This window comes from Gouania willdenowi, chromosome 24, assembly GCF_900634775.1.
Source record: "Gouania willdenowi chromosome 24, fGouWil2.1, whole genome shotgun sequence".
Lineage (NCBI taxonomy): Eukaryota > Metazoa > Chordata > Actinopteri > Blenniiformes > Gobiesocidae > Gouania > Gouania willdenowi.
Window position 1 is genome coordinate 7,918,401 of NC_041066.1, and position 19,614 is coordinate 7,938,014.

The 19,614-nt window shown below is 37.5% G+C and overlaps 1 protein-coding gene and 1 pseudogene across 1 annotated transcript; one reads left to right on the forward strand and one right to left on the reverse strand.

The window, feature by feature from the left end:
• Positions 1-1,314: 1,314 nt before the first annotated feature.
• LOC114457857 (cilia- and flagella-associated protein 20 pseudogene) lies at positions 1,315-2,065 on the reverse strand (annotated as a pseudogene).
• Positions 2,066-4,047: 1,982 nt separating this feature from the next.
• Positions 4,048-19,278, forward strand: serac1 (serine active site containing 1). The gene is made up of 17 exons (XM_028440245.1): positions 4,048-4,147; positions 5,140-5,282; positions 5,385-5,421; positions 6,205-6,347; positions 6,493-6,582; positions 9,030-9,161; positions 9,257-9,378; positions 11,797-11,925; positions 12,029-12,142; positions 13,358-13,520; positions 15,175-15,325; positions 15,421-15,559; positions 15,643-15,743; positions 15,827-15,924; positions 17,233-17,415; positions 17,491-17,634; positions 18,997-19,278. The coding sequence occupies exons 2-17, from the start codon at positions 5,189-5,191 to the stop codon at positions 19,131-19,133; spliced, it is 1,977 nt and encodes a 658-aa protein (XP_028296046.1). The 5' UTR covers positions 4,048-4,147; positions 5,140-5,188; the 3' UTR covers positions 19,134-19,278.
• The last annotated feature ends 336 nt before the right edge of the window (positions 19,279-19,614 follow it).

Sequence of the window (19,614 nt, forward strand, 5' to 3'; positions counted from 1 at the left end):
GGAGCGCTTGGCGCTATGGGCTTGGCGCTATGGGCTTGGCGCTATGGGCTTGGCCCCTGAGTGTAGCAATATGTCAGCTGTGGGTCTCTCACAGCGTGTGATTTCCACCATACAGAGCGCGCGGGCCTCCTCCACCAAGTGTCTGTACGATTGTAAGTGGAAAGTGTCACCGAATTGGGACACACCCCATTTCAATGTCCAGTGGGAGTGATTTTGTCATTTCCACAGGATCTGATTGACAAACAGAAAGCCTTCTCCGTGGTGAAAGTCTACTTGGCAGGGATCTCTGCCGGTCATGTGGGCTTTGGGGATAAAACTGCGAGCCAGCATTCGCTGGTATGCCTTTTTATGAGGTGCTTATTTTTTACCGAGCTGTCAATTGGTGTGTTAACCCCCTGGACTCGACAGCCATGGTGGGGCATTGAGGGCAGTGCTAAACTGAGCATGGAAGGCAAGGAAGCACCGGTCGACTTGGTGTGATCAAGAGCAATAAAAGCATCCACTAGCAGCGTCTGGCGACGGAATCCAAATAAGGGTCCGCCTGCAGACAGTTGAGCAGCAGTGAACGCAAGATAGGTCTGAGTGAGAAAAGGTGTTTGAATGGCGGAGTATCCTCCGCTGACGCTACTTATAGTTAATGGGACTACCTGCGACGAATGGATACGTATCACCAGCCAATCAGGATTGGCGTAATATTAGGCTTCTGAGGAAGTGTATCCCATAGTGAGACATCTTACTCATATTACTCAGAAAACCGGGGTTTCTCTTGAGTTACTAATGTTCAGTGTGTTGATCTGTCTTTGGAATGTCAAACATTGGTGAGTGGAAAAATGGTTTCTTCCAGCATTATTATCTGTTTTCTTTTAATCATCACGGAGGAGATGACTTTCATCCTGGCCTTGTTCAGATGGTCGTTTTTCCCATACAGTATTTTAAATTTTGGTAATATCTCACCTAATGAATTGCAATGCCTGTAGATGTCTTCTATTAAATGTCACAACAACTTAAACCCAATCCTCTTCTATAGATTATTATTTTTGCTTAAAATTCAAATATTTTAGAGGGAAAATAATGTACTATTAACGTGTATAACCTAACTCTCTTCTGAACCTTTTAGAACATGAAAAACACACACGGCCAGAGTCTCCAATCAACCTAACATAAGGTTTTCTCTACCTTCTTCCGGATCTTTTAATTGAACAAAGGACAAATGACAACAGTAGTATAATTTCAATGATGTTTATGTCACAGGAACAACAACATTATCTGATGTTTATTGATCTCAAGACAAGCTCCAAATGACAAAAATAGAGATGCAAAGTTTGAAGGTCAGCACATCGCACACCAGAGAAATAGTCCAAAGGCTTTTACTGCTTTGCCTTTTTCTTCTGAACTTGCGAGTAGAGTCCATATTCATCTGGCAGCTCATCATCAGAGTAAAACCTGTCTGAGAAATACACCCTTCGAATGCGGCAGTTGGCATGAATCTGCACTCGCAGGGTCTTTACGTAGTTGGTGCCATAAGCCTGCTTGGTGAAGTCCGACAGGTCAAACTGAATCTTGTTCCAGCCTTCATCCAGCTCCATTGGCAAAGTGCAGATAAACGGCATCACTCGCATCTTGGTGTGATAATTACTGGCCCGAAATCGCCGGCGAATATTTTGATCATCCAACACCTGCACTTCAAAGGTGAAATTCTTCCTCTGGTTCTTAATCATCATGACCAAGAATGGAAGATTGATTCCCAGAGTCTTTTTGGGGTCGGCTGGACACGTGATGTAGGACGTGTTCACATTAATTCCTTCCACCTCCCAAACCGTGGACTTTAGGTCATTGTCCATCATTTTCTGGACGTGACCATTCATCACCTTCTTGTCCCACATCTGAAGTGGTTTACTGCCAAGGCTGTAAAAAATGGATAGAAATCCTTTATGAAAGTTGTTTTGAAACATATTTGCGTTTAGCAGAGTGCGCAAACTTCTAGGATTTATTCTGTGTTCTGTGCTATGACACTGGTTAATTTCTTAGCAGGATAAATATCCACCGCTGTGAAGTAGCTTCAGTGCTGGATAAGTTCTAACTGAGAACAAATCTCCATTGATGTTTACATTTGTGGAACTGTGACATCATCACACAAGTTTGGAACAGTGACATCACACAAGAATGGCTTCCACGAGTTCTCTTCAGCAGCCAATCAGATTCAAGGCCAGTAATTATGGTTATACAATGGGGGGGGGGAGGTGGCCTTCATCTGGGGGGCTTGCAGTGCCATACCGGCTGAATTGGCGGGTGGGGGGGCTGTCGAGGGCTTGTGTGGCGGGGTCTTGGGGGAGGGTGCCAGGCTATAGGGGTTGACTGCTGCCTCGGGCTGGCTCCTGTGTCCTGCTTTGCTGGGTGCCAGGGGGTTTGCACTTTGCAGTGGGCTGCTCCGCCGGCTTGTCGGGGTACTCTGGTTGGGTTCCCTGGGGGGTTTGGCCTTCACTAAGGGTGTCGCTGGCACATTGGGCTGGGTCGGTCCTGAAAGGTACCTGAGACCCCCATTTTGGGGGGGTCTGGCTCATACCCTAAAACATTATATTACACTAGATATTTGGACACAGTTACAATCCGCGCAACACAGATTCATATTATTACAAAAGAGACTCCCAGAAAAAGTTTATTCAAACTGTAACTAGCCGTGATCTTCAATAGAAGGTTAAGTGTTATTTTCTGTAGAAAGATACCAAAGTAACATTTTCTGGTTCAGTTAAAACATGCTTCGTCTACAGCACTGCCTTACACTGTAGAGGAAAGGAGGCAAGATTTCTGTATTGTCTGTGCTCTGTTCTGGTTGTTATATATTTTGCCAGCAATTAAAATACTAAGAAAGGCAGAAAGTGTTCCATGTTTTTATTCACAAGAACATTTACTACAAAATTGATAAATGCAATACAATTAAACGTAAGAAGTGAACTGACCCCGTTTTCAGCTATGTCTCTTTTGAAGAGTTTATAAAGCTTAGTTTCACTGTGTGGTATAAACCTGTGAATATCTAACATTTCTGTCAGAGGATTTGGAAGCATGACTATTGTTCAGATATGCCTGTTGTACAGATATTTTAAATATATGTAGACAAATTTAAAATGCAGACTCAATCATTACCTGGTCTTTACAAGTCATACCTGGAAAAATGTGTGTGAATCCAATGGTTTCAGAATTCATCTAAACATTAAATATCAGTGTGTAATGTAAATTTTCTCGTCAGCTATAACATAAAATGCAATAGTCTAATAATCTAATAATCTAAGTTTTTGCACACAGAATAATCAATTAAAGATTTACTCACTATCACAAATTAATGAATGTTTAGGAAAATCTAAAACACTTTGTCTTTTTCTTCTGTTTTTTAAAGCATATTGAATTCATTTATTCATTTATTTATTGACTACGTGCATTTGGTCCGTAAAATAAATTAATTGTGGTAAAACAATGTAGCCTAATTGTAAGTTAGTAATTGAATTGAAAGAATTCTACAATAAAACAAAAGTAAAAGACCAAATGAGTTGCCTACCACACTGTTCTGAATGACAGTTAATCTTAATAGGTTATACTGTATATATCCAACACCATTTAGAGTTAGAAGTAGTCATTTTTGAATGTCACTTTTTATTCAATTCTAGTAATAAACAATAAATGGAAACATTTTACAGAAAGATGTGAAGAATTATGTAGAGAAAATGAAATAAAACAGAGGTACAAAATACAGGAATCAATCATTCAATACATTTTTCAGATGAAAGAGTTAAATAAATGTAAGTAGTTAATAGTTTTTACAGCTTATGGGTTTAATGAATGCCGAATGGATTTTGTGTATTGTTGTAAATAGTAATTAGATTAAATGCTGTTTTTTTGGAAATCAATTGCCATTTATTAGTCTGGAATTTTGCTATGGTGATCAACAGGTTAGTTATGTAGTATTCTTTCTTTTTCCCCACAAAGTCACTGTGTAAGGGCTTTTCCAAAACAAGTGAATAAAAAAAGTATCGTCCTCAGTTGTTGTCGCGATGATGACGCATTATTTGTGGGACGGGTGGTTTACATTAGCCGGCTGCTGGGCTTGGAGGACATTGTCCGAATTTCCTCTACAAATTGTTTTGCTAGAGATAAGGTAATTATAGTGTTAAGCATTGGGAATCAAGCCGCATCTTGCAACTCTGTGTCAGCTGGGTTTACTACTTGGAGTGAACTTTAACCAGGAAGCGTTTGCCTAAAGCTAACTGTTAGCGTAGCTTTGTCCCGGTGTTGTGCGTAATAACGGTCTTAAGCCAAAAGCTGACTTCCCAGAGCGTGCCCAGACTTTCATGACCTTTACCCTCACAAAATGATATTCAAGTCATTATTTGTGAATGTATTTATGATAGATAACAAATATGATGTAAAGCTCATATTAAAGAATTCAGAGGTGTTTACTGATGACAGTGGAATTAGGTTGGGTTTGCATTATGCAATAGAATTCCCCCCTCCCGTTATAATGAACTGTTATCATATCTAAACATAAAAATTATCATTAATAATAATAATAATAATAATAATAATAATAATAATAATAATAATTATATATATATATAAGCATCATCTAAAATATCAGCATCACTTATTTAAGAGTTACGTCCAATTTTCAGGTTAATTCCAATATACATTTGCCATTAAAAAGTTTATATTTATGAATATTCTCAGAATTCCTGAGGTTAAGTTCTGTGTAAATTTACTTAATTTTAATTGTTTTTGCATTAATTTTATCTGTAGCACTAAAATGAAATAAAGTTAACTACGGTTAGCTAGTCACGTGTGATGCAAAGGCCAAAATGGAATTGTTTATTTGAATTTAATTTAATTTAATTTATTGTAAGGGAGCTTTTCTGATGTTGACACAATAGACATTCCTAAACCAATCAAAATAAAGCATTAACATTTAGTTTGTTATGACAGTCTGTATTGATCTTTTATAATTGATGGTTGACCTCAGTGACCATGAACTTGAAAAATTAATATATACAGTAAAAGAAAGTTGGATGTAATATTTTAAGATCTAAAACCTAAACCTTTGTGTTGTTAACCATGTTTTAAACCATTATTGACGTACGTGTTACTGTTGTGCAGTGGGTCACGGGTCTAATCATTGGTTGTCGTTGGGAGGACGAGGCGGAGGATGTCTGTTGCAGCGCTACGTTGGATTCGCTGTCAGAGGCTGAGCACAGCTGGAACGCCTGGTGTGAAGAAAGCACTTCAGGGAAAGGATTTAAGTAAGATTTGAGACACAAGAAGAAGTACTGCATTTATTTTATAACAAAATGATGTCCTCTTTTCTGAGACCATTTCAACTTTTAAATCATGCTTTATTTTAGGGAGAGCTGCAAAAGTAACGGGTGCAGTTGTTTTTGGGTGAGCCGCAACATTACACCACAGATGATTCCTCTTACATTATTAACTGAGTGACCAGTTATTCAATGATTGATCACTTTGGGCCTGTACTACAAAGCTAGATAATTATGTCCTGGATTCATCTCCATTAGTGGACTTCACCTAACCAAACACTCTCAGTCAGACAGAAGCTGTTCTACAAATCTTGATTACAACTCGCTAAGCAGCGAGTTGAGTTCAGTCTGGCTACTTGCGCCCTCTTGTGACAGAGGAGGAGATTACAGCGTCAGACCAATCACAATCACGGATAAACTGTAGAGCCATTTATGTCACAATTTAGGTATGATTCTCTAAGAATATGAAAAATTAAACCAAAAACAACACTGTTGCTGCAGTAAAAGCAGCAAGTAATAAATGCAGGAATTGATGAGTTTTAATGCTTAAATTAGTGAGATTATTAAATTATTATTATTAAACAGACACGCTGATAAGTTTCAGTTTCACTTTGACCTTGTCTGTGGTTCTGATGCTGCATTCATACAGATCAGCCTACATCATAAGGTGAAAAAAAATTATATTTTGTATTATCTTACAAGACTGAGGCTCCCTGCATCACCACAGAATACGTACATGAATTAATTAATTCATCGGTCTGAAAGCGCACGATGCACGCAGGCTTTATTAGCTGACTAATGTAATTCAGTCCATCAGATAAAAATCTATATCTTTCCTATAGGATGCCATCAGGTATCAGCGTCAGATCAGATTTTACAATGTTGTTTTTGTGTGTGTGTGCTTGTGCAGTGGCTGCCTTTTTATCACCTATGAGGTGGTGGCTTTAGACAAGGCGGTGACTATTGACACAAGTGCAATTCTACGAGAGAAATACAAGTCTTACATCTATCTGAAGGCCAAAAGCTCTGAAAACAGTGAAAACTTTGCTGCAGGTAATTATATATTGTTTAATTTACTTTAGACGCGACTCCCCAAACTTGCTAAAGTGCGTCTTCTGTCTTTAATCATGTGTCTTTGTCGAATTTTTATGTGAAGATGGAGATACTTAATCTCTTTTTTTTTGTTTGCATGTTCCAGAGCTCACAAATAAAACTAGAAGAGAACTTCATAAAGCTGCACGGCGTCTTCTGGAAATCTCTTCTCGTCTTTTTTTGCAGTCATTAGACGGTAAGAATTAGGAAATTAAAAAAAATATTGTTGTTGTTGAAGCTTCTATGTTATAATTCACACAATAGGTTTAAATGCTTGTATATATTGGTTTTGTTTTATTGTAAGCAAAGTGAATTTATTTATATACTAAACTTAATATCAACTTTTGTTTGTTGAAAATAGGATTGAGATTCCTTTCTTTTTTTACTGTCCAATTTAGGATGATTTAAGAGATTTGCTTCTTAGTCAAAAATGTCCCTGATTAATTCTGACTTTTTCTGGTTTGAAGATCACAAAAACCAGGATTCTTCGCTATAGCAGAATTTATCTGCATAGCTTGGGAGTAACGGCAGAGGTTACTGTTTACTGTTGAGCTGTGAATAGATCATAAACTTTGATTTAGCTTTGTCTTTGTATGACACGTAAATAAAAAAACAAAAACTATCAATGTTATTGACACAGTCAGAAATATGACTAAATACAGTTAGCATGTAATCAGAATTTAAAATATCATGCAGTAAAGGAAGGAAGCTTAGTTCATATTGATTGTAATGCAAGTTCTTTTTCATGTAATTTTTGATTTCTGACAAACTCAAAGCTGCTCAATTGACTGAGGGTTTCATACCACAAGGTTTGTTGTGTGTGTCTGTCGTTGTTACCATGGTGAGACTGTGTATAGTAGTAATATGTTAAGGTTTCATTTATTCAGACAACTTTTTTTTCCCCATCTAGGCAGATGCCTCTGAGGAAGACTGACAGTTGGCAGTTGAAACAAATCAAATTTCCTGAAAAAAAAAGTTGTCTGAATGATTGAAACTTTAACATATTATTAAAAAAAATCAGATAAAATGAACTTGCTAGAAGTAGATATTAGTAGATTAGTTTATAGATTAGTTAAACATATAAATAGGTAAAGACTAGATATAGATAATTCAATTCAAAGTTATCCATAGACTGCATTATTTTAAAAGTAAACAATTAAAAAAAAAATCAGTTTTCCCCTTGTGTGATAAATGTGGTACTACAGAAGGTTCATTATCACACCTGTTCTGGCATTGTCTAGTACTGTCATTTCTGGAGTGACATATTTCAAACAAGAGAGACAAGCTTTGATGTAAATTTTCTGTGTTCAAAACAGGGGACGGGACTTAGATAAGCAAACTGCTTCTCTCGTCTCCTTTTTCGGCATGTACAAAAAAAAAAAAAAGTGAATGTAACCATGTCGGAAATAAACTGAATAAATAAATAAAATAAATAAAAATATGAAACGGACATTTAGCCAGACTTCAACTGGGCAATATGTAGGGGTGTCCTGATCCAATATTGATATCGGTCCGATATCAGCCAGAAAACAAATATGGGATTTTATCGGACTGCATCTAAAATCTCCGATATATATTACATTATATTTATTCAATTGTAGAATACTGTAGATATTATGTAACCAATTGGTTAATAATAAATGGATCAGTTTTTCTCATACCTACTGTTGCTGACTATTGTTCTCTGTTTGAGTAATCACTTGATCAAGCCTTTTCTAACATTCCACACTATAAAATAAAAAAGTATGTATGATTCATGCTAATATCGTATCACATCGGATTGATATCATTATCAGCCAACACTCAAGGCTGCAATATCGGTATCGTATCAGAAGTGAAAAAGTTGTATCGGGACATTCTTAAATATTTGGCAACTCTAACTTGACAAGGTCCATTCCCAATTTATTTGTTTATTTTTACATAATTTGGACTTCCAGCTCATAAAACCTACGGAAACAGAAGTTCAAAAAATTAGAATACTGTGAAGAAATCACCATTTACGTCTCAGTTTTTGCAGGAAAAAAAGAGGAGAAGAAGGACTGTACTGTTGGCCAGTGGTCCATTGTCCTCTAAAGTGTGCCTTTCATTCTGGAATCAGGGTCCAAGGGTTTGGAGGAAGACGAGTGAGGAACATAACCCAAGCTGCTTGAGGTCCAGTGTGAAATACCCACAGTCAGTCATGATTGGGGTGCAATGTTCTGTTCTGTTCCTCACCCGTCTTCCTCCAAGACGGAACTTTCAACTTCAAAGAAGTAAATGGTGATTTCTTCACAGTGTTCTAACTTTTTGAATTCCTGTTTTCTTGGGTTTTATGAGCTGGATAAGGTAAAAATAAAACAAACAAATACTTGAAATTGTTTAAATTGTGGGCCCTGAATTTATAATCTATGAAAGATTAACTTTTTGAATAGAATTATGGAAATTAAACAACGTTTCCATGTTATTCTAATTTTTTGGAAAAGGTCTGTTTGTGTGTTGTTTTTTTGTTTTTGTTTTCTACACAGCATTGTTTTTAGGTAAGGGGCAGTTTCTTTCCTCCTTCTTTTTTTTCTTTTTCTTGTCATTTTGTGTAGTACTGCTGGGTGTTCTTGTCTATCCTGTGTGTCTAGTGTATTATATATATATATATATATATCATCTCAGAGCACTTCAGCCACGTGGATGCAGACCCACACGAGGTGGCTCTGTGGGTCCTGCTGAAGAGGACCCAGTCAGCCAATAAAGCCATCAGACTACAGGCAGTCCAGGAGCTGGCAGACAACCACCACTGGCATGGTAACCTTCTTCAAAACATGCTTTTCCCATCTGATTCATAAGCAACACATTAGGGTGAACTGGTACCAGACCACGGCTGTGCCTTCTCTGCACAGATTACCAGTACCAGACTGCGGCTCAGGTCATAGACCAGAGAACTGCTGTGGGCCTGGCTCGGACTCCCCAGGTTGACCTACGGTTCTTCCGGCATCCTCCGTCTCTGCCTGGCTTTGCAGACGTACGTATTAAGAAACAATCGTGGAATTTTTATACACACACATGTTCAGAGTAGGGGTGGAAACCTCTGGGTACCTCACGATACGATACGATATGCGATACAACAATAACGATTATCTCACGATATGACGATACTGCGATTATTGATATATTGGTCAGAAATCAATCTACGATAATCTGACAACAAGAAAAAAAAGATTAAGTGAAAAAAGAAAATTATTTTATATCTCTGAAAGACAATAAATTGAAAAAGTGTCCTATGAACAGTGACACTATTTTAGTGCAACATTTCTGTAAATAAATGTCAACATACCAATGTCAACAAATAAGTATCTCCAACAGTGCTTTCTGTAAACAAAATATAGGGTCTTTCTTACCAGTGACACCATTACAGTGCAATATTCCAGTAAACAATATATTGGTTCCTTCAACAAACACTAACAGTGACACAATTTTTGTGAAAACCTACCTGCACATTTTAATGAAAAAGCAGAAAAGGTTTTGAAAATACGAAATAAACAAATTTTTTTTTAAATATAAAAAAAAAATTGATACTTAGCACGAGCATATCAATACTTGATCGTGCGAAAAAATATCGCGATATATCCCCGTATCGAGATATCATCACACTCCTAGTTCAGAGTAGGGAGATCCGGAAACATCGGGAGTCATTTGAGAGACATACCCGAGACAGAGTAAATGCGGCCCCGTACTACGTGCACAGGCTGTGATATCACTAAGTTTATCATTATTCCAGTTGTTAGAGCTACTCTCTTTACCAAGGAGCAAATATTTATCCCTGTTTATTGTTTTCTGAAGTTTTATCAGGCTTTTTTTTTTACCGGCAATTAGTTCCTACTGCTGTCTGATCATGTGAATTGGACGTTATGTCTGTAACTATGATGTTGCTATGACCTCATAACAATAAAAAAATAAAATGAAATAAAAACAAAAATTGGCTTCCGAGCAGTGCTGCTGCCTGGTGGAATGCAGTATAGAGCCCAATGATTTGCAGGCAAATATTAGTAAACAGGATTGGGAAAGGGCATGCAGTAAAACTCACACAATGTCTATTAATAGTCTGCTACGGATACTACAATTCAAATGGTTAATGGGTATATACGTCACACCTGTAAAATTCAACAAATATAATGAAAACATTCCAGATACATGTATAAAGTGTGGCTCTAAAGGCACATTGATACACTGCTTGTGGGAATGTAATCAGATACAGCTATTTTGGAAAGAAGTAAAATTGTTGATTGTGAAGATTATTAAAAAATTGGTTGTTTTAACACCTGTAATATTTTTTATTGTCTTTGTACCCACAAAAACATAATTTTAGCAAGTCTGAAACTACATTTATTGATTTCAGCTCACTGATCACAAAAAGATGTATAGCTCTGACCTGGAAAAATGTGATTAAACCCAGTTCCTCCCAGTGGATCAAACAAATACTGTCTCGTCTGCCACTGGAGAGAATCTCATATATTATTCACAAGACCAAATGACACATATTTGATAAGATTTAAGGACCATTTATAAAGTTTGTTAAGGACTTGGACTCTTGTGACGACTTGACTGATTTCTAAATACCTACAGTAAGTGCTACTGTTGTAAAATGATTACCAAAGCTAAAGAAGCAAGAGAAGCTATTGTTCTCATTAGTTTTTTTTGTAATTGCACTTATATTTAGTTTTTATTGTTTTCTATTATTAAGACCATGTATAAACATCTCTTTGTAATGCAAGAATTTGTAATTATTGTATTAACATGGTCAGAATCATCTTCTTCTTCTTCTTCTGTCCCCCTCTCGTCCTCCAAATGCCTGCCCGGTTAAGACCCTCTTTTTCTCGGGATGCCACTGCTATATATAGTATTTTGTTTATTATTATTTAATTTCATCACATGTGTGTAGACCTTTCGTGGTTAATTATTTATTACTACATCTTTGTTTTTTTCTTTGTCGTCAAATATCTCTTCTTTTTTTTTTCTTTTAATTAAATTTGATTTCTTATTCTAATTTAGTTATTTTTAGTATATCTTCTTCTCCCTCCCCTTTCAGTTATTGTCCACACACACACACACACACACACACACACACACACACACACACACACACACACACACACACACACACACACACACACACACACAGTCTTGTATGTATGTTCATTGCAAAGTAAAATAAATAAAAAAACAAACGGCAGAGGCAAGAAAACCAAAAAAAGAAAACATGGTAAGAATCTTCAATAAAATATATATGGCAAAAAAATAAATAAAATGAAGCCCAATAAAACTCCAGAGAACAATAACCAGGAATAAATATTTGCTCCCTGGTACAGTGATAAACTTGGTGATATTTTAGTATCACCCTTCAGAGTAGGAAAAAAACTCCAATGATCTTACATCTTCTCAGGGTTTGTCTGCGGAGGACGGACTGAGACAGCTGTTGGCGTCTCTGCCTCAGTCGGAGGTTGACAAGTGTGTTCAGTACTTCACCTCATTGGCCCTCAGAGAGAGCACCCAGTCTCTGGCAGCACAGCGGGTAACACTCACTCATCCAGTCTTTAAGAAGTTCACTCACTGCCTCCACGACAAACCACATCATTGACAACAACTGCCAACATGTGTATATGTCGTATTTTTAGGGGGGTCTTTGGTGTTTTGGTGGCAATGGGCTGCCGTACACTCAGAGTCTCACCTCGGTTCCCTCTGAAAAGGTGGAGTCCTTCTGTGTTCAGGCACTGGTGCAGCATTCTAAGGTAGGAATGGTTTTTGTGAATAAAAATATAAATGTTGTTTTCCTATTTTTCTTAAATATACTTATAACAGGGTCCCCGCGGTCATGAAATTCCTGGAAAAGTTGTGGAATTTGAAAAACCTATTTTCCAGTCTTGAAAAGTAATGGGATAATGTAACTGTTTTGGAAAAGTTTTGGGAATATAGCCTATTTTATTTTAATGTTGAATCACGAAATCTCACAATTTCCCTCACCAGGTAAGTTAGTTTGCACGCTGCTGAGACGAGCCTGGGAGCATCAGTGGTCAGAATGGTATATCAAACTTTTAGAAATGCCTGAAAAATGTGCATTCAATGCAACGTTGCTGCAAATACGGTAAGTATTTTGGGCCTTAAATATGCTATTGCGTATTTGGTACATATTTGGTACAATATCACGCATTTACTAGCGGTTTTTCAACCAGAAAACGTGATTTAAGGTGTATAAAGTTAGTGAAATGTAGGAATACAGAGTGCTGCTTGATGCGGTTGTGATCATGTTTTCCTGTGACCTAAAATACAGAGTTTCATCTGAAATGTGATCATTGTGAATAATAAGTGGTTTCAGATTATTAGTGAGTCACTATTGTTTTCTGTTTTCTCTTCTGTCCGCGTTAACTCCTCCTACACCGTTTATCCGATTTTGACAAGAAAGCTATCAAAAAATTCAGAAAGTTCCCCAGATTTATATTATTTATAATTTGTAACTTTTAAACATTTTGACTTATTACAAGTGCTGTTTTTTTTTATTTTAATACAAAATCACATTTGTTTTAGAAAATTTAGAAAAAATCTGGAAAAGCATGAATATAGCTTACTTACATTAAAGTTTGTGCTTTCTGAACAATGCAATCATAAAATTCTTTATTCATATTATTGAACATGATGTTGGCATTCAGTGATGAAAATAATAAACACTATTTTGTTGTTTAAGCTCATTTATTGTTTTCATTGATTCAGTCATATACCTAAAGAAAAAACGTTGCTTCTCGTGTCAAATATAGTTATGCGATTAATTGAGATTAATCAAGATAAATGAATTACAGTCTCTAATTAATCAGATACATGTTAAACCATAGTTTCATGAGTTTGGTTTAACTTTCTGTTGTTTAACAACAGGAAGAAGTAATTTAAAGAGGTACAGTATATACACGGTATTCCGTCCTGTTGGTATGGAATGAGTGGTTTGGTGTGTGCAGGTCCAGAGCCACTGTGACCACATCGTTTCCAACGGAGGTCTTCAACTCCTGCAGAGAGTTTATCAGCTCAGAAGAAACTCCTTGAAGATTCAGGGGAACATTGTTCGCATCATTGGAAACTTGGCTCTAAATGAGGACGTCCACGAGGCCATCGCCCAGTCTGGTGAGGCCTTAACGCAGTGGTTCCCAACCTTTTTTTTGTTGTGACCCCATTTTTATATCACAAATTTCTGGCAAACCCACACAGTTTTCCCCTCTAAAATCTGTTTTTTTATACTATGTTAAGCACCAGCTCAGATATTTTTATACAGAATTTTATTTTAACTAGATTAATTAAGTGAAAGCATAGAATACAGTTGTTTGAGATTGTGTGTGGTGTTTTCATTTGAAAGAAATATTATTTAAGTTCTTTGTTTCGTAAGAGCACGACTGAACTAGGAAACATGCTGAGGACATTTGATGAAGAGTTTACTCGGTTTGGGCTAACAATTTCCTTAGCAAAAACAAAGACAATGTGTTTCAATGTTACACAAGAAGAAAAACATCTGAGGCCCATTGTTAAGATAAAGGAGGCATCTGTTGAGAATGTTACCAGCTTCACATACCTTGGCCATGTCATATCAAATGTGGAAAGTTGTCCTGCACTTACTGTTCAGCATATTGCTTCAGCTCATAAGAAGTGGAATGAGATAAAAACCGTGCTCACTGATCGTCGGATAAAGCTCTCCACCCGGGTAAAGTTTTTAACGGCGTGTGTGCGCAGCCATCTTACATACAATACGCATGGCTCACAGGTGGCGAAATTGGACTCCACATGGATTAATTTTCTTAGAAAACTTGTCCGAAATGGATTCGAACATGTCAATGCAGCACCAAGACAAAGAGATAAGACAACGTAGACTGGCTCTTCAGATATACCAATCTCGACATACTCCGTCTCACATACTCTACACTGATCCGTAACTTCTGTCTTGTCCAGCATTGCTCATATAACTAGACTTCCTAACTCAGTCCTGCAAAAATAAATTCTGTTTCGCTCTAATAATAAATCATATACCCGTGACATATGGAAAAACTATGATAAACATACAGGCCTTTCTGTTATTCAACTGCAATGGAAAATGCAACATAAGTCAAGGTTCCTGCCGCTGGTGGAGCAAATCCTTGGCACCAAACCCACTGAAGCAGTGGAAGGGAAAAATTGATGATGATGATGTATGTGACCCAGTGCGACACAGCGGTCAGACAAAACAGTGAACTATCGTCTTAAATGGACTATTCCTGTGGTCAGAATATGTGAGGATGACATGAAAGTGACTTAACAGCTCTGGTGAGGGTTTGAAACAGCTGACTCAGCTGACAGACTGACTCCGCTGCTGCTGTGATGAACACTTCGTGAAGCAGCGTTTGTCGGACTCGCAATCAAAATAGCCACCTATAAAGCCATGTGTTTTACTGTAATGTGCAGTTTTTTGGCTGAAAACAATAACAAGAGTGTGTGGATAGCAAAAGAAAATCACTTTGGTTATCAACTGTTGTGTGAAGTCTGCGTCTACAGACACGCCCACTCACGCATGAAGGCCCCTAAACAGCCCGTTTTTAGAAGCGTCATTAAAGTGACTTTTCAGAGGCTAAAACTCTGGAAAACAGGCGAGTTTGGAAAAATAAACCTCAAATACTATGTTGTTGGGGTTCTTAGAGAAAATGGAGATGTGTGAAAAATAGCATTATACTAGACCTTTAAAAATGAACTGTGAACACTATTGAATAAGCACCTGTGTTTAATAAGCGTCTGTTCTTCTCCCCGTCTCCTTCAGGTTGGGTGTCAGTCCTGGCTGAGATGATGCAATCCCCACATGTGATGCAGGCATCTTACGCAGCTCGAGCTCTGGCCAATCTGGACAGAGAGACCGTGAAGGAAAAATACCAAGACGGCGTTTACATCCTCCACCCACAAACACGTGGCAAGTAGGAGAACTGTTCTACCATTCTGTGTCACTCCTGTTTGTTCTATTAGTTTTCTGTTTGTTACGATTCATCAAAGTTTGTGTGTAATTCTTCAGCCAATCCATCAAAGCCGACGTGCTGTTCATTCACGGGATACTCGGAGCAGCTTTTAAGACGTGGAGGCAGAAGGACCGCAGCTCGTTAGAGGAGGAGGAGGCTGAAAGTAAAGAGGACTACACAGAGTGCTGGCCAAAGGTGACACACTCATCATAGGCCATGAATAGATGCTTCACACAGGATGGAATTCACTTCTCTTTCCTGTTTTTGTTTATTGACAGTCATGGCTGGCGGCTGACTGTCCAAACCTCCGAGTTCTGTCCGTGGAGTATGACAGTCACCTCAGTGACTGGATGGCCAAGTGTCCTGTAGAGAATCAAAGGTGAGGAAACGGTCAGAGTTCACTTAGCACCAAATAATAAAGCAAAATGTGTGTTTCTTTATATACTGTTTTTTTCTCCTCAGGAAGTCTTTGGCCTACAGAAGCCAGGAGCTGCTAAAGAAGCTAAAGCAGGCCGGAGTGGGAGAGAGGCCTGTGGTGTGGGTGGCCCACAGTATGGGAGGTATCTGTCATCCTGCAATACATTAAAGAGTAACTAAGCCCCAAAACAACTGAAAACAAATGTATTTGGTATGAAGTAGTGTTGTCGATTGATTCAAGTCCAGCTCTTGATTTTTTAGTTAAAGCTTTTTTTAATTTGGCATATTTTGTTGTAAAAATGTAAAAGTGACTGCCCTCTATGGGTTGAAACACGGCTATTACGATCCAATTTTGCTATTGGCTGAGAATGGAGGTTTGTAACGTTTTGTTGAACACTGTTAGCTCCGCCCCTTCTATAAAAACTAGCAACTGTGGACTCTGCAATCTGTGGTAAGTAGGGTGGACCGAGAGAATTGTAAATAGAGAGGTATAGTCATTAATGAGTAGCTGGTTAGCATAGCATAGATTGTTCTTTGGAGAATTTATAGTATAGACTGTGTTCAAAATGGCACACTAACGTACTTTACACTACAAACTCACTGAGTATACACTGTCTACTATTTACTATAAATATGATTAGGATGATGACCGTTCCCACTGAAGTATACTTCCAAGTTTCCCAAGATTAATTTCAAACCTACAACAAAAACCATTAGCACACTGAGGATAAATATCTCTGTTGATTCGCCACCTTTGAAAGTTCTGAAAACATTTTAAGCGAGAAAGTGACCAAGTAGAATATCAACATGTGGTCATTTGATCCATAGAACTCACGTATACACATTTCATTTCGGAGATTTTCACAGACCCGCCATTGTGCTACTGGTTAAACTTCCGGTTAACTTCAAAACAGGAGCCCTATTTACAAAAGCATTAAAAAACTAATGAAAGACAAGAAGAGATACTTTTGTTTTGAAAAGGGAATGTTCGACTTTTAGCTTGAAGCCGGTCCCAGGACGATTATATATTCCCTGATGTCCGCTCGCAATGCATCTTGGGGCGGTTGAGTATGACTAGTGTGCCCACCGTGCATACTTCAAAGATGTTTCCATATAGTGTACATCAGGGTATTTCTCGCATACTCAGTTTTTCCATACTATCTATTGTGAATGCACTACATACTCATTTTGACGTCAAATGTAGTATGAGTAGTACGTTAGTATGACATTTTGAACAAGGCCTGGGTGTGGCTTAACTGCTCCAGAAGCCCCGCCCATAATCAAAGCATTTTTTGAAATTTCAAGCCTAGATGCACATCAGTCACAACCTTAGGGTTTAGTTACACTTTAATTTTAGCCTCATTTAATCTATCTTAACAGTTCACACGTGTTTGATTTAAATTGTTCCTTAAAGTATGAATGTATCAGCTTCTCTGTGGCTCGTCTTTCAGGTCTGCTGGTGAAGAAGATGCTGCAGGATGCCTCAGAGGACCCAGATATGGACCACCTGGTAAAAAACACCAAAGGGGTTTTGTTCTACAGTGTTCCTCACCGCGGCACCTTCATGGCAGAGTACTCCGTCAATGTCAGATATCTTCTTTTTCCCTCCATAGAAGTCAGAGAGCTCTGTAAAGGTGAGCGAGCACATTAAGGTTCTAGCTTTGCAGAAATCCTCAAATATTACAGGAAGTGTCACTTCCTGTTTGCAGACTCGCCAGCTCTTCGTGGCCTCAATGAGAACTTTTTGAACATAGCCAAAGAAAAGGAATTCAAAGTGCTGAGCTTTGCAGAGACGCTGCCGACAACCATCGGCCCCATGATTAAGATCCTGGTGGTCCCACCACAGTCAGCAGGTACAGTTCATCACACTTAAACCCTCGAGGCACGTCTAAAAAAAAGTTAGTCTTTGAGCTTAAGTACCAAAATGATTACCTTCATGAAACTCATTAAAATGTCATAATATTTTTTCACCCCATGTATATAAAGTTTTCATTATATTTCTGTATTTTTTAAATGTGTTTAGGCCTTTTCTGTCATAAAAAACACAATTTATTTTCAATGACAAAAATTGTGCATTTTTTCCAAAAATATTTGCTATGAAGTTTTTACTCCCTGGATTAGGTCAATAATTGACAGGAACATTGATTTTGAGGCATTATTACTCTTAGAGCTATGAGAATTTATTAGGAATGTCCCGATTCTGCTATTTCATTTCCGATATGATATCGATACTGCAGCCTTGTATTTGATCCGATACGATATCAGCATGAATCATAGATACTTTTATTGCTTTTTTTTTTTTTTTTTTTTTTAATAAAAAAAGAAATAATTACTTATTTTGTCGCGCGGAATGTTAGAAAAGCTTTGATCAAGTGATGTTACTCAAACAGAGAACAATAGTCAGCAATAGTATGTAGGTATGAGAAAAACTGACCCATTTATTATGAATCAATTGGTTACTTACGTTTAAACCTTTAACATAATATCTAAAGTATTCTACAATTGAATAAAATAAATAAAAAATGAATTGCAAGAAGAAAAAAAATCGGAAATTTGTGTCCGATATTCATTTTCAGGCTGATATTGGACCAATATCCGATATCGGGACACCCTAGCATTTATTGAAAACAACCTACACTCTGAGTTTAGGTACCAAAACGGTATCTTTCATAAAAGTGTCTTCAAAATGTCATATAGGAATATTTTTCCCCACTTTTTTCACATTAGATATTTTCAACAACTTCGAACCTAACCATAGCTATAAAGTTTTACATTATATTTTTTTATATTGTATTTTTTTACGCTCTTTTTGCCATAAACTCCTGATTGTTTTCAATGAGAAAAACAATATATATGCTATATTTCCAAAAAAAGGTGTACACACACAACCACTCACACGCCCGTTCACTCCTGCAGACAATTGTGGCTTAGATTGATTAGTTATTTATGAGAAAACCACTGTTATACAACAGTATATCCAAAATATGTGATTATAATGGGAGTCAATGGGTCCCGAACACAAAGAGTGTGGTACATTTTATATCTCCTGCTCTATACATCTTGCAATAAAAGTGATCATAGAATTATGAACCTGATAAAAGAAAACTTAATTCAAACACTGAATAAGCAGAAGGAACAGGTTTAGCACCCAAAGGTGCCCCAAGGTTTAATTATGTTACCTTTGCACCTTATAATCTGTACTGGTTTGATTTCAGATGTGGGAATCGGGGATCTCATCGAGGTGGACGTCGATCACCTCAACATCTGCAAACCAGAGAGGAAAGACTCGTTTCTGTACAGACGGAGCCTTCAGTTCATCCAGGAGGTCCTGCAAAGCTACATCAGCCAATGACTACAATATGTGAACTTTAACCTCAGTGTATACTTGAACTGTGAGAGAATTCTGTCATCCTTTCCCATCCTGTGCTGTACTGCCTCCATCGTTCAACAGCTTCATTAACAGATGTGATGATGGAATATATGTTTTTTGTTTACAATTTCTGTGAGTTAATCACACTTTTTATTCCCTTTGTTCCTAGTTATGACATGATCTATCTACAGATACTCATATTTCAGCCACTTGCACTCCTTTGTTCAACATTTTAATTTTGTGTCTTACACCGTGTGCCAAATGCCTTACCTCAGGTGAAGCAGGATTAACAGTTAATAACTGTTACTAATGGTCATAAAGCTTTATTTATTTTACTGGGACTAATGAAATGTATGAGCTTAGACCTCCATGTGTTGCGAACAGAGCTGATGGAAAGTATTAAATGTATTGAGTATTTTAGTTTGTTTCTCTTCATTATGCAAAACACATCTATTTGTTATGA

Excerpts from the sequence above, each read along its gene's own strand:
- serac1 (XM_028440245.1), top strand. The coding sequence starts at position 5,189 with ATGTCTGTTGCAGCGCTACGTTGGATTCGCTGTCAGAGGCTGAGCACA. Across the intron at positions 5,422-6,204 it reads ACGGGTGCAGTTGTTTTTGG|TGGCTGCCTTTTTATCACCT; the intron begins GTGAGCCGCAAC and ends GTGCTTGTGCAG. Across the intron at positions 15,560-15,642 it reads ACACAGAGTGCTGGCCAAAG|TCATGGCTGGCGGCTGACTG; the intron begins GTGACACACTCA and ends GTTTATTGACAG.